The sequence below is a fragment of the Physeter macrocephalus genome, chromosome 4, assembly GCF_002837175.3.
Source record: "Physeter macrocephalus isolate SW-GA chromosome 4, ASM283717v5, whole genome shotgun sequence".
Lineage (NCBI taxonomy): Eukaryota > Metazoa > Chordata > Mammalia > Artiodactyla > Physeteridae > Physeter > Physeter macrocephalus.
This window is the reverse complement of record NC_041217.1, coordinates 5,694,119-5,710,063: the sequence shown is the minus strand read 5'-3', so window position 1 is coordinate 5,710,063 and position 15,945 is coordinate 5,694,119. Positions and strand designations below refer to the sequence as shown.

Below are 15,945 nucleotides of genomic sequence, written 5' to 3'. Positions count from 1 at the left end.
TGTTGGTCTCAGGTAGCTCAGTGAGTCCCAGGACAATGCCTAACACAACGCCTGGCACACAGTCAATGAAATTCTATTGAACGAAGGAACAAATCCTTTCCACTTATAGTGGTTGCCTACATCTAGTGAAAATTTGTTGCATAAAGTTTATAACATTTATATTAAGAGGGAAGAAGGAAACACTTTGAGGTTTACTCAATACCCCTTCTTCTCACTTTGGTTCTTTAGGTTTGAAGATGGAAAATCTGCAAGGTTTGTGTTATATAAAGTTCTCTGACTTTAGTATTTCTTTTGACTATTGTGTTTTATAAAATATAATTATAGTAAATTATAATTTACTATATAAATTTTTATATAAATAAATAATTTTAAATTATAAATTTATTATAAATTATTATAAATTTTATTTTATTTATATAAATTATTATAAATTTATTATAAATAAATACACAAATAAATAATTTTTAATAAATTTATATAAATATAAAATATATAAATTTTTTATATAAATATAAAAAATAGTAAATATTTCTATGATTGCTTCTAGTATAAATATATAATACCTTTTTTTCAGGCATATCATATTTGCTTTCTTAGTAAAATTCTAGATTCAACTGAAGTTTCAATGATGATTTTGTGTTTTCCTAACAACCACTTATCTAAAAATACCTAAAAGAAATCTGAGAAATCCAAATCAGTATTAAAAGATCCCAGACACTTTAATACCCTTGGTCTTACCTATTTATTTCATTTGGTTTGTTATCATAAACCTATGCTTTTGTTGGAAGAAGGAATTTGTTTCTGGCAGAAATTGTGTTTTCTTTCAACTGTGTCCATCCAGTACCATATGGAAGAGATGATAAAATTGTTGGACTTAGCAGAACGGTGTGGGAGGTGAAAAAAGTCAAGAATTTTATTGGCATAAATTAATGGTTTCTATCCGTCTTTTCTCGGCGATTGGCTTTTCTCACCATTCATCCTACTTGACCTTCTTTACACTGTCTGACATAACGTCTTCTTTCTCTTCCCTCTTTTCCTCCCTCTTTCTCCCTGTCCCTACCCTAGTTCACCAACAACCCTCAAATCCTATATCCAAGTTCTCAAGTCCTGGGCAAACTAACTCTGCCTTTCCTCTCACAAAACTGCTTGCCCAGGGAGTGGCCTTTTGGATGCAAATACAGAAAATCCTTATATTAAAATACCAAAGCCTTCAATGAGTTGCTAGGGTTTTATGTATCCTGTTTACAGTGCCTTCCCCAGAAAGAGACTCGTCTCTACAGAAGGTACCCCATCACAGGGGCTCTGCACAGCCGCTCTGAGATGCGCTGGCTCTTCCAGAACAGGTTTCCTATCAGAGCCTCTCACTGGAGTGTGTGCTTGGGAACTGGGGAGACAGAGAGGAGCCTGGGCCATCGGTAGCTTTAAATCAATTTCTCTCTCTCTCTTTCTCTCATTTCTCCTCTCTTTATATTGCAAACAGAAAGAGGAGGCGATTCGAGTAATAAAGAGCATTTCTCTCTTCATGTCCACTTTTCTTCTTACTGGAAAGAGCAGGTTCCCACCACACCCATGCACACATGCACATACACAAACACACACACATACACGCACACCCTGGAACACACATCTGTTCCAGTCTAAGTAGCAGCTTAGAGGGGGTGCATTTGATGGACACTCAGGGAGTCCACCTTGTTTATGAGGACTCAAGGCTAACTCAGACCCACGTCCCAAAAAACCCTTAAGTCAACCCAAGGCTAGTTCATGCTGAAGGAGTTTGGGGGGTGCGGGACCCTCTTCCTTATCTTAGAGAGGAATGCAGGGTCTTCCAAGCAATGTTATTATCCTCCTACACTAAAATACAAGTGGTCCTTGCCTTATAAATAGGGTGATTATGTAGTTAATCATCCACATCAGGACACCTTGACAGGAGCTCCTAGTAATTATACTGAGACAATAGCCATACACTAGGAGTGATGGGTCAAACTGGACTTCAACCACGCCACTTATAAGTTAGAAATATGTGCTTTACAAACAATACACACAAATGGCTTCCTGCACCCCGTTCTCCCGCGAAGGCCCTGATGCTCCTGAGAATGGAGAAATTTGGAAAAGTGGAAGCTTCTGAAAGACACATGGGTTCAGAAATAAAGAAAGAAAGGATGTTGAAGGATTACACATGTGAATTTTGGTGGGGCGGGCATAAACATTCAGCCTGTGACAACTTTGAACCTGTTGTGTGAAATCATACCACTATGCACACTCTTTTTTTCTTTTTTTCTTGGGTGCGCTGCACAGCTTGCAGGATCTTACTTCCTGGACCAGGTATTGAACCCAGGCCCCAGCAGTGAAAGCGCCCGAGTCCTAGCCACTGGACTTCGCTATGCACATTCCTAATAGATACATTCGTATATTAAAATAGTTATCCATATAAATTACATATCATGACTCCTCTAGAGGAGATCAGGCAGTGCTTTACTACATTTAAAAGCAATAGAGGGCTTCCCTGGTGGCGCAGTGGTTGCGAGTCCGCCTGCCGAAGCAGGGGACACGGGTTCGTGCCCCGGTCCGGGAAGATCCCACGTGCCCCGGAGCGGCTGGGCCCGTGGGCCGTGGCCGCTGGGCCTGCGCGTCCGGAGCCTGTGCTCCGCAACGGGAGAGGCCACAACAGTGAGAGGCCCGCGTACCGCAAAAAAAAAAAAGCAATAGAAACTAATTAGCGTTCTCATATTCTTCCTGGACCAATATGGGGGAAGGTAAATATTTTCTTAAAAATTGGATAAGAAATTTTCCTAATGAATCTGGAAGATAGCACCAAACTCTCCCTCAGCCATTATAGCACTTAGATTATGAATAAAAAGTAGTCCAACTTGTTTGGACAGAAAAAAAAAGAATATGGCAATGTGTTTTTGTTTGTTCCGATATATCTATCTCCCGTCAAATTACAAATTCTATGGGTTTTATTCAAATTCATAACTTCTAGCATTGAGGAAGGCATATGGCTCATAGTAGGTGCTCAGAGAATATTTAGTGGCTTGAATTTAAATTGAGAGTATGTAAAATTTTGCCTTCTGGCTTTAAGACGGTGAATATGTTAAAAAGTCAATGATATTCTTGCCTATTTCTCCCAGAATATATCTCCCATGTGTATTATTTTGCTCTACCATTGACTACATAGCAATATATGATTTATAGACATGACTGTTTATATTCTGACACTCATTCTCTAACACCAACAGGGGGTCCTACAATTCGATTCTGACACTCACTACTCAGATTGGCTCAGACCCCACAGGTTATGGGGCTCAGTCCCACCAGACTGCTCTCATTTCAGCCACCATCTCTAAGTCCTTGGTGTCTCCAAACCAACAGCACTTCTTCTCCATCCAGCTACAAATCTGGGGCTTCCCATAACAACCTCAGTTTCAATAATTTTCCAGAACGCTCACAGAACATGTGAAAGTGCTATACTTAATGATTATCATCTTAATATAAAGAATGCGAATGAACAACAGATGAAAAGGCCCACAGGGCAAGTCTGGGAGGTCCTGAGCACAGGAGCTTCTGTCTCCATGGAGTCTGAGGGCACCACCCTCCTGGTACATCAATATGTTCACCAATCAGGAAGCTCTCAAGCCTCATTCTTCAGAGTTTTATCAAAGTTTCATGATGTAGGCATGATTAATTAACTCATTAACCACATGATTAAACCCAATCTCCAGCCCCTTTCCCCTCCCTGGAAGCAGGGAGGTGAGGAGGTACTGAAATTTTCAATCTTCTAATCATGTCATTGCTTTTCTGGCAACTAGCCTTCATCCTGAAGCTGTCTAGGGGCCCCTCCATGAGTTGCCTTGTTAACATAAAATCAGGCATGGTTGAGAGGTATGAATAACAGAAGACACTCCTATCACTTAGGAAATTCCAAGAGTTTTTGAAGCGCTGCGTCAGGAACCACGGACAGAGACCAAGTATTATTATTTTTTATTACACCGTATTATTCATCTCATTTTTTCATTACCTTGCTTCTTACATCAAAGTGTAATTACCGTATGATTGCTAAAGTGTAATTATGATCATCACAGGAGAAGGTTCAAAAGCAATTTTTTAAAAGCAGTCTTGAAGCAAATTGCACCATAAGCATAAATAAAATTCTTTTTTTTTTTTTTTTTTTCCCCGGTACGCGGGCCTCTCACTGTCGTGGCCTCTCCCATTGTGGAGCGCAGGCTCCGGACGCGCAGGCTCAGCGGCCATGGCTCACGGGCCCAGCCGCTCCGCGGCATGTGGGATCCTCCCGGACCGGGGCACGAACCCGTGTCCCCTGCATCGGCAGGCGGACTCTCAACCACTGCGCCACCAGGGAAGCCCTAAAATTCATTTTTATGAAATGCATCAAAATAAGAGAAATGAAATAAGTCTTTAGAGGGAGACGAGACAAAAATTTCTCTTGTTTTTCTATTGTGGTTTTCCTCTCTTCGGGTTCCTTGTTACCTGCCACATTTCCCATCCATCTCTGCTTAGCTCTCATACTGTGTTTCTGATGGCCACTACATCAGATTTTTAGGAGGGGTGTCAATGACCCAATGATCGACGACTGAACATGGGAAGTACAGTTGGTCCTCTGTATCTGCAGGTTTCACACCTGCCAGTTCCACCAACCACAGACTGAAAATACTGGGGAAAAATAATTCCAGAAAGTTCCTAAAAGCAAAACTTGAATTTGCCACCTACTGGCAACTATTTACATAGAACTTACATTGTATTAGGTATTATAAGTAATCCAGAGATGACTGAAAGTACCCAGGAGGATGTGCGTAGGTGATACGCAGATACTACACCACCATTTTATATAAGGGACTTGAGCATCCTCAGATTTTGGTCCCTGCTGGGGGTGGGGGGTGAGAAGGGAGGGGTCCTGAAACCAATCCCCCACGGATACCGAGGGACGACTATTTTTGAGTAAACAGTAGCAGTGAGGTAATGTCAATATCCAAGACAAGAAAGATAATGTAATAGAAAATAAAACAACTCAGCAACAATGAAAGAATGATCAGATGAAAAAAATACAAACTAAAGCATGACGGTCTGGTCCATTAGGAAGTTATTATTGTGGATATTCTCCAGTGAGTTGTCGCTTCCAGAGAAACCTTGAAGAGTATTCCTCTATTACCAATGGCAACAACATATCTACTAGAATGCAAAGTCTACCAGGAAAACATCAGCAACCAGGCTCAATGAAGGCTAACCTTCCACACTCATTCTTGCAAATCCTGTCACTTCTTAAATTTGAATGACAACCACTTCATGACCAAAAAAAGTGCCTTAGGCAGCCAAGCTGGTGTCTGTTTTAAATTCAAAACCTTGACTGTGTTTCTAAAGGTGAAGGCCCCATCTGTGAAGGTGCAAGTGCATCTAATTATAGGTAGAATAAAATGATATTCATAATTATGTCCAGAAAAATAAAAATCCACCACTTCCTCAGCCAACAGTAACTCTAGAAAATATTATTGGGAATGTATTTGAATATTGGAAACAAAGATCAGCTTCCTAATACTAAAGATACCTCCCTGTGCTTAGAATACGAATATAGGAAGATAATTACTTTAAACAGTAAACTAGCTGTATACGTATAAGTGATAAGAAGCACTGGTTAGAAATGAACAGTTACCATTATCACTGAGGGCACGTGTGTGAGATTGCCAGGGCTGCCGTAAGGAAGTATCACAAACTGAGCGGCGTAAACAACAGAAATGTATTGCCTCTCAGTTCTAGATGCTCAAAGTCTGAAATCAAGGTGTTGGCAGTTTTGGTTCCTTCTGAGGACTGGAAGTGAAGGGTCTCTTCCAGGCCTCTCTCCTTGGCTTGTGGATGGCTGTCTTCCCTTTAAATGTGTCTGTCTCTGTGTCCAACTTTACCCTTTTTATAAGGATGCCAGTCATTTTGGATTAGGGTCCACCCCAATGGCCTTCTTTAACTTGCTTATCTCTGTAAAAACCCTATCTTCAAATAATGTCACCTTCTGAGGTAGTGGAGGTTAGGACACCAACACATCTTTTTTGGTGGGGGGAAGGACATAATTCAACCCACAATAGCACAACAGTCTAAAACATTTCTGTGTGACGATCCTATTTCAATGGACAAAAATGATAATAAGTGAATTAAAAAAGGATTTTCCATGGTTTTATAGCATTCAAACCATTGGGTTCAATTCCACTTCCCCTAACTCCTCTGTTCCTAATAATTAGGTAATGTACTGATTTTTGTATCCTTCTTGGGAAATATCTAGAAGATGCAAGGGTAAATATAAATCTAAAAAAAAATGAATTTCCCTGATGCCAAAAAAGAAAGAAAACTCCCCTCTCCCACTTCTTTTTCCTAGAGAGTTTCCTTAAAAAAAACTTGGAATTGTAAATCCTTTCCACGTCTCTTTGAGATGGATACGAAGCCTGAATAACCTCTAGTTATTTCCAAGAACGAAAACCACACCTTTCTGTCCACATAACATGACTTTGCAACAACGCCACTGTCTTCCTTAGCGTTATTCTCATCTCTTCCCGATCCTAATAAGTCCCCACTTGAAAGGAGCCTCATTAAATACAATTCCCAATTCTTGATAAACTTTGACCTTCCTTTCCCCACTCCAAGACATTTACAAAGCTCTCTTGAGTCTTAATTAGCTCTATCTGATTGCAGGCATTTTTTAGATTTGTGGGGAGAAAATTCATCTTTGGCTATTATAAAACCACTCTTATTTCTTAGGTGGACTTGAGTCTTTGACATGTCCAGGCCAACTTTTTTTGGATCCCAGTTATATGTTTTTATTCATGGATGGCTCACTTGGGGTACAAATTTTGGAGACCTTTTATATAAAGTTGTGAAGAGAGCTGTTGGCTAGGAAGGCAAGGAACAAGGAGTTTTAAGCAAAGGCAGATGTTCTGTTATCTTGAAGATTCCAAGGGCATTTATGACAGCAGTCATGCATCTTAACAGGTGACAGGCAGGAGGATGGATGCTCATGGGATAGAAGAGCAAACACTTTCAATTTTAATAAATATTTATAAACAAACAAACAAAAAAAGCTCTCTCGCGGTGACAGCCTCCCTTACGTAAGCAATAAACTTGGCTTTGTCTCAGATTGTGAGCTTGTGTCTCATATTATCTCCTTGGGGAACTGACTTTCAACAAAGCCTACACGCTTTCTAGGACTTTAAGGATTTATGAAAACTGTAAATTCCTATATAAATATAGATGTCTTGACATAGCACTCGTGATATTATCAATAATGGACATTATAAGTGAGTATATATATTCCTGTTGAGTTTAATTCTTTCATATCTCATGCTTTCAATTTATGATGAATGATGATGGAACGAGATACCTCCATCACGTTCACTTGTGATATAAATGGTTCAAATCCATCAATCCATACTTTTAAAAAATTATAAATTAAGATTTTAGCCCCCATAGAGGAATTCGAAACAGCATTTTTTATTTTTACTATTTCATGGCATTTCTTTCTACATGTAGAAATTTTAGAGTTAGTCTTTCAACCCAAAAGGTTAAATGCAACTTACTTCGTGATGTGAATTCTTACCTTTTCCAGCTTTGAAAGAGCAAGGGAGTAACAGTCTTTGGCTCTGAATTGCATGAATCTCATGTTGGCTGGGTGGGTGAGCTCTGTGATAATACTGAGACTGGAAAACAACCTGCATTTCAAAGAAACATTTGCATTACACTAACAATCCAATATGGTATTTTTTAATAACAACATATTTATGAGTGATCCCTAGCTGTAGGCATAAAACTACACGCAATTATAAGAGCAGGCCACGCCACATCACCTGTTCTGCGCAATGCAAGAAAAATGAAACCCTCTTGCCCAAAGAATATTTTAACCAACATTTTAGCACCAAAAGAAAAATAAATTCAGTAATTTGGCTTTTATTAGGCATTTTCTCGCCACAAATTCATAAAGCCGATTGAAGAAGTTACCTCATGGATAATATTGAAATAGAAATCTGTCAGATGAATATCCGGATTGGCAAAAATTTCCTGTGATGAGCTTATTGTTCATAATTGAGTTCTTTGATCTTCTATGGTTCCCTGTCCTCATAGTATGTGCTTTTAAATGCCAAATCCTGTTACAATGAACTTCTGAGAAGAGCAACTATTTTAACTGAGATAACAACTCATTGTAATGAATTGAGGCCGTGGCTCAAATGATGGTGTTGTTCTAGAAGGATCCTGAGACTTCCCACTTGCCCAGAGTTTTGCATTAGCGTTCTTTCCATTTACCTCCTCTCCCTCAAAAACACACACGTGTGCAAGCGCGCACACACCCATGCACACGCATGATTTCTCCCCCCCAGAAAAACCGGGCAAAATCAAACCACAGCAAACACCTTCTTATTGTCACTGTGCTTGGTGATCTGATCTCTGGCTGATGTCTGTGATCACTGGTAGCTCTCGTGGCTCAAATATTTTGAGATTCTCTGTGGCAGCCACGTCATGTGATAATCAGCTTTGCTACCATACAATATGTCTTCAAACCCAGTTATGGCCACTTCAAATTCCTACCAGTAGCTGAACCCATGCCTTGAACTCAGGCACTAGAACTGACTGAAACATGCCGGCCAGAAACATCTGGTGCATGGCTCAGAAACAAACCAGCGTCTCCAGCTGGTCTCGCATTATCTGCGGGGTCCGGGAGTGAGGGCACTGTTACTCCACCTGCCTGAGTGCTTGGCTTGGTGTCTTAGAGAGGAAGCTGGGAGCCCTGACTCTGAACTCCAGAATGACGGATGCGATTACCCCTTTCCTTGGCTCTAACTCCCTAAAGCTGATGGATGGTTTGCTAGACCCTCTGCCCCCTCTCAGGGAGTGAGGGCCTGCCTGAAGCCTTGTTGGGCCTTCCCTGAGGGGGCCCTCAGGTCAGTTTCCAGGGGGCTTTAGTCACCCTATCAGTTAAGACCTAAAAAATGCTTAAAAACGCTATATTTCAGAGTTATCTGTGAAAACTATATGTGCCCTCTTGGTTACATTGCTGGACTGGTATCGAGACTTACCTAATCAAAGCCTTTGAAAACTATGGTATCTTCAAGTGTTTCATGAGATCCACTCTTCGGAGGAACAAATATAGCCACACGGCCTCATCTCCATTTTGAGAGCAAATATTATTGTACTTTAAGTACAACGGGTAACTTGTAATAAGTTGGATTGAAATAATATCAGCAAAAGAACAATCAGAACAGAATTTCTTTTGTTGACTTTTAATGTTAAAAGTATAATTTTATTTGTGCAGTTCCTCACGGTTTACAATAGTTCTGTTACCTTGAGTTGATTAAGGAAACACTGAACCTCAGATTCTGTACAGGAGAGGTGGTATGAAACTTAGAGATACAGTTTGTGAAAGACTTAGCACAGTGTCTGATACATCACAGGTCCTGTTCCTTAGCTGTGGTGGTATGACTGTTTTCTTAACTTTTTTCTTTTCTCTCCTGTTGCTATTTCTGCTTGAAATGTAGTTTCCTCCCTCCTTACTTTCCTCCTCCACCTCTATATTTGGAATCTCAACAATTATTTAAAGTTCTTATCAAACCTCATTGAGATGAAGCTGTACAATTGCTTAAAGTCAGAATCCACAGTGGCTCCTGGTATTTGGTTTATTTGTAATACTGCTTATTACATTGCATTTTGCACTAAACACTGGTTGGTTTCATCCACACCTCAGCCCTCCTACTAAAGCACAGCAGCCAGAAAGGCAAAGTTTCTCTCCTAGTAGTACACATTATATTCCTCTAATTGATAATTCTTTGTTACAATAAAGACATTTCTCAGTTCTGATTGGTGTATTTTTGGTTTAGTGGATTAAATCTTGATGAAGAAGGTGTGTGATTTAACTAGATTCGTTTATGGAGAAACACCATATAATCTGTATTCCTCAGGACTTTCTTTTAGAAGCTCTATTCTCGCTCAAAAGTACCCAATGGTAGCACATGTGATTAAAAGTTCATTTTCTCAGAAACTTTTGAAAAATTAGAAGAGTGGCCTGATAGAAAAAAATATCAATGGACTTTTGGGCTGGTGCAACTCTATCTGGTAAGCCTAAGAAATGACAAATCTCGTACCATCTGGAAGTTTCAAAAGTATTCACTTAAGAAATATCTTAAAAGAACAATGTCTCTAAAGATATTTACCATGATATGGTGTGTCAATCGACTGTCACAACAGAAACTAAAATGAATAAATAAGAGTAGCGGGACTTCCCTGGTGGTCCAGAGGGTAGGACTCTGCGTTCCCAATGCAGGGGGCCTGGGTTCGATCCCTGGTCTGGGAACTAGATCCCACGTGCATGCCGCTACTAAGAAGCCTGCATGCCGCAACTAAGACCCGTTGCAGCCTAAATAAAAAAAAAAAAAAAAAAAAAAAAAAAAAAAGGAGTAGCAACATGGACGAATGAAGATAAAGCATGTAGTCTCATTTAGAGAATAAATGCCATATTCATGATCTGAGCTTCTAAAAAGGAAAATTAACTGATCTGAGGTTTTTCTCTTTGTCTTTTTACTTAAAAAAAAAAAAAAATCTTTTGGAAGGTTAAAGAAAGGTCCCAAACCCGATAATATCTAAAATTTACAGAGCATTATTCTTAGAGCTTTCCATGAATTGATTCATGTAATCTTCAGAACATCAGGTTAAGGACCTCCTTGTTTTCGGCTTCCATCTGCTCCCCGCTCCCTGGGAGGAGTTGGGGACTTATGGCTCACTCCTGACTCTGCCTTTTCAGTATCTCTGGGTGTGTGCTGGTCTGAGGCAGGCCATGAAGTGAGCCCAGCCCTACAGGGCAGGCCCAGTGGCTGTCTAGCAGGGCTCCTGATCAAGGTTCTCCACTACTGCCAGGCACCAACGCTGCACAGTTCCGCCTAACATGGGATCCCCAACTGCCTGACTTCTTTGGGTCTCGATAGTTTCCAACTTGTTTAGGAAATCGAGAAGTCACTTACTATTTCTTCAAATTCCAAAAACTACTCTATGATTTACTTACAATTATTAGTTTACAGTCGAAGAAACTGAGGCCCAGAAAAACCAAATAAAACGTTCAAGGTAAGATTCTAGTAGGTAGCAGAGCCTGGGTCACAAACAGTCAGGGTCTAGAACACGAACCTGCCCCCCTCCCTATTTTAATAAATAGGTAGGTAGGAAAGGAAACTCAAATGACCCAAATAAAATAGTAAGTTATTAAGAATATCTAGCAACACGTTGGAGTTTCAGATATTACAAGTCAACTCTATTTTAAACTTTTGTAATCTCTACTTCTGTATCTATCCAGAAATAGTAGCTGTTAGATCATAACTTCATTACTGTTGTTTCAATTTACTGAGGACAATATTTAGTATCTAATTTAGCAAATAAATATCGAGTGTTTGCTGTTGGACAGCTCTGGTCTCCAGGAGATAAAAAAGAAGTAGAACGTGAAATTCCTGCCTTTAGATTAGACTCTTATGATCTAATAGAGGAAACTGCAAAAAATTCATAAATTATAAGGATGTACATATTTTTCTAAGGATGATAAATGTGGCTGACTGAAATCTGTGGTTCACAAATTAAACAGCTTTAAGATGCGAGTGAATGGATAGCTTGTGAGGAACATCTTGGAAGATACTGAGATATATGGCCAGAGAAGGAATTTCTGGGGAAACAAAGAGTAAACAAATGAAAAATGTACCTCATCGTTTGGAAATTTTTATTTTCTTTGAGAAATATGGCTTTTATCTTTCAAGTATATTATTTTTCTAACTTTAGACAAATTTGTGACCACTTGAATTCTTTTGTTTATAATCCTTTTCTAACACATTACATCAAACAGAAATATATATATATAGGTAGCCAGAGGTATTTGAGGTCTTAGTAAGAGTCAGTAATAAAATGATTGAGTGATCTGGTCACTGTATTTAAGTGACTTCTAGAGTTGAAATTAGAAAGGACAACAAAATTTATGTGATGTGCCATTTCTGTTCTATATAATTGAACCTACACCATTTATGTTAGTTTAAACTGAGAAACTGCACTAAGTCTGCCACCTAGTGAAAATCTAGAACTAAATAATACTTAAATAATGAAATATTTTATTGTAGTGCCCTTCGTATCTATAAGATATTACTTGTATTCAATTATAATACTTTTAATATTTGCAAATTTGGTTGTCTAATAGATTTAATTATATATCTTTAAAATACTAATACTGTACATCTATTTCTGAGCGTAATATGACCTAAATACATTTTGAATATGTAACATTTTAGAATTAAATGACATCATAAGTCTCTTTTCCCTAGGTACTAGGATCATCATAAAGCAATAGAGTAATTGAAAATAATGTAGTTTGTTCTATTTTAAATTGTTCTACCATTACTTCTCTAGTTAATTCTCTAGTTTAAGTTTTAAATGACTTGTTTAATACTTTCCTTGTACATTGGAGAAAAACTTGCTATCCCAAAATGTCTTTGGAAGTTGAAATGGTTGTTTTTTATTCAAGACACATTTTGATGGGCCAATTTACTTGGTGATGTAAGTATAATTGTGTAAAATATCTACGGAATTGTCATCTGCTTGAATTAATTCATTTAATAAATAATTTTGACATGCTCAGCTACGTTAACCAACACAAAGATGAAAACCATACCATATACTCCATTTCAGAGACTGGGAGAACTCTGAGACTAGCTGCCTGTATATAGTAAAGCAAAACAAACAAACATCAGAACATACAAATCTGAAAATTGTTTACAATATTTTAATAAAAATATTACCGAGTGAGCTAGTGTGTGACACTATAAGTTTTGATCTGTGGTGGCTGGGAATGATGTTTCTGAATAACAAAGGGTGTAAATAATTATGAAAGGTATAGAAACACACTTAGGTGCATGAGACCCCAGTTTTAGACCATGATTGAATATTGGCACTAAAACAAACATGAACATATTTTTTCACAAATGTTTCTAAAACACTTTAGATCTGAGTCTGGGGTAGTAGTAATAAATGACAGTATAATAAATATCAGATATCTCCTGCATTTAAAATTTTAATGCACGTAAACCAAACAAAATATTAAAATTTTTGCACTGCATAAAAAATCACTCTTGCACTGATATGTATTCGGTATCAATGTTTTGAATTACATCATTTCCCAAGTGCCTATGTGTGTTATTTCTTCAGTAAGACTATGACTGTTTTGCCAAGCTGGAGACGATATTCCTTTTTTATTTTTATTTTTAACTTGACATTTATGCTCTTAGAGTCCTTGCAATTCAAAAGTCTTCTAACTGGTTGGTTTTCACCCACTCTCACTTTTCCCCAAACCATTCTTCACCCTGTAGCTAAAATAATATTTTAAACTTTCCTATCTTTCAATGATTTCCTGTTATTCTAAAAATAAAGGGCAACTTACTAGAGTGTTCTTCAAAGCCATGAATAGTCTGGCTTCCGGTTTCCATCTCAGCCTCTGGCATACCTTCCTCTGGCTCTGCTCCAAGTCCTTGGATGTTTGGTACCTACAGCCTTGGTATTTGCTGCCCCCCTGTGGAATGCTCTGCTCATCTTTTAAGCCCATTTACTGCCTTTATCTTTTTAGTAAAAGACCAGTTCCTCAGGGAGAGGCATTCCTTCACCCACTGAACTAGATCACATATATTCTTCTATTTTCTTTCAGTAGTTGCCAAATTTATAATCCTCTAGCTAAGTCCTTAAATGACTTGCTTAATACTTTCCTTGGATAGTAGAGCAAAACTTCCTACCCCAAAATGTCTTGGGCATTTGAAGTGGTTGCTCTTCATTCAAGGCACATTTTGATGTGCCTATTTAAATTTAATTTAGATACTAATACTCGTTCATAAAAATGTGAAAACGTTCAATATTTTCCAAATGTATCGAGAGCCTTGTTAGGTAAAACTTTAGCAAGAGAAACTTAAATTTGAAAGTAAGGACCTGCTTTTCTTTTAATTTGGAAATCAGACAGGGGAATCTTTGTGCTAGGAAGACTCACTTGAGTGTTTCTCTTAGAAATGTAAGGAAAGGTGCTTAGACAGGTAGGAGAGAAAGTTTAACAGGATATAACCTGACAAAGACCTTATCTGCGAATGTGTTCTGTGCTCTGAAATGCTCTCTGGGGGAGGTGGTGGGCCAGCTGCGAAGGATTCACAGTCTCTTCTGAGCAAAGTAGTGGAGCCATTCCCTTACTCAGGGGGTCTGGAACCTCTGGGCTAGAGGTCATCCCAGAGGAAGTTTGCTGCTTTATGGGGCTACTAAGAACCCATAAAGGAAAACTCACCTTGCGAGAAAGAACACATCTGGGTAAGGACCCACTTAGGTCCTTCTGGAGAGACAGCTCATGCTGACACAGAGCATGGCTGGAGGCTCCTCTTGGTCCAGCCATCCTAGCACACACCTCAGAGTGTTCACTAAACGAGTGTTAAAACTCTGGACACCATGCTCTAGGCTTTGGATGTTAAAGATGAATCACTTCCTGGGTAGGTTCTCTGGGGCCAAACCAGCAAATAGGTAATTGCCACACAATGTGGATGAAGACACATTAAACTGTGTTGTCCAGCTTTCAATCACAAAACTATGTCACAGATGCAGTTCCAGACGGAAAGGAATTCTCCCCATGCCCCCAAGGCTCCCCTAACTCCTCCTCCCCTTTCCACCTCCCACAAACACTGTCAGTGAACTAAGGGGCTTCTCCTGTTTGCCTTTGGTCTTTCGGGACTAACTTTGAAGGTCCTTGGACAATCTGGGGAGAAGAGAGCCCTGTTGAGTAAAGCTGTGTGTCCTAGTAAGCTGGGCAGGTAGGGGCTCAAGCGATCAATCTGAGCTTCTGAATAACAAATTTAACCTTATTCCAGACTGATCATACCAGTTACATCAAGAGGTTGTGAACTAGAGCACTCTTACCGTCATTTCATACTTGAATTCCATCTCATTCTTGTCTCCTGGGCTCTAATATAAGCACAGATTGAAGACTTTTCTAACATATTCCTTCACAGTTTTAGAAGCAAAAAATGTAAAAGTCAAAAAACCCCACATCCCAACAGAATGTCAAAATAATCAAGTTAAAATGGCATGGCCCAAACAGCTAAACAGTCAGAAATGCTAGCATAAAATGTAGCATCACCCCATATAAAGTAACAGTATATAGTACTCTTTATTTGCCTAGTACCATCCAGATACTACAGAGATCACAAGATTTGATTGTCTCCTAGAAATAAATAAGCCAAAGAAAATATTGCATCTAAATTCTTGTCCAAATTTTCTAACTAATAAAATAACCAGGATGTCTGCTTACACATTTTCATGACCACGATATTTTAGAAACTGCAACTTGAGGGCACTGCCAATTATTATCTGCCTATTATGTGCCAGGCGCTGCTGAGTGCTTTTCAGAAATCAACTCACTTAGTCCTTTCAACAACCTTGCTTGGCAGGATGATGCAATAGCGTGGGCACATTCAGGCTGCCTAGATTAAAATGAACTTGATGTTAGACTTTGGGACTCTTCTGATGTAAATCCTAAGCGCCATCAATATCAGCTGCATGACTCTTAAGATAGTTCTCTTTACGTTAAAATGCTTCAGCATAAACAGTGTGATAGGTTCAAGGTTTGGCTTAAGAGAAACTCCAGGTGCAGCTAAGCATTCTATTTCACCACCCAGCGTGGCACAGTTTGTTTTTGTAATCAGAGTACACATCCCAGAACCGAAATGGCTTCTGTTAGCCATACTCCTATCAACACCCCAGCCTTACCAGTTAACCAGTAAGAAACTGGCTCTCGTTTGAGGAAATGAAGATCATAAAGGATCTTCACCTTACGACTCGTTTGAGGTCAGAAAGATGCAAGGATTGGCTGAGATCTTTTAGACATACTATTGTTGAAATAATCTCTAGGCCCAAGATGGAGTG

At 39.0% G+C, this 15,945-nt stretch overlaps 1 protein-coding gene across 6 annotated transcripts in view; it reads right to left on the bottom strand.

Annotated features, from left to right (window-relative positions):
* The window catches only part of KCNT2 (potassium sodium-activated channel subfamily T member 2), a 395,778-nt gene that overhangs the window by 59,497 nt on the left and 320,336 nt on the right, over positions 1 to 15,945 (bottom strand). For all 6 annotated transcript variants that reach the window (XM_055084010.1, XM_024130664.2, XM_055084011.1 and 3 more), the window contains one exon: positions 7,589 to 7,700. In XM_055084010.1, the coding sequence (XP_054939985.1) occupies positions 7,589 to 7,700 (112 nt within the window). The remainder of the gene's footprint in view (positions 1 to 7,588; positions 7,701 to 15,945) is intronic.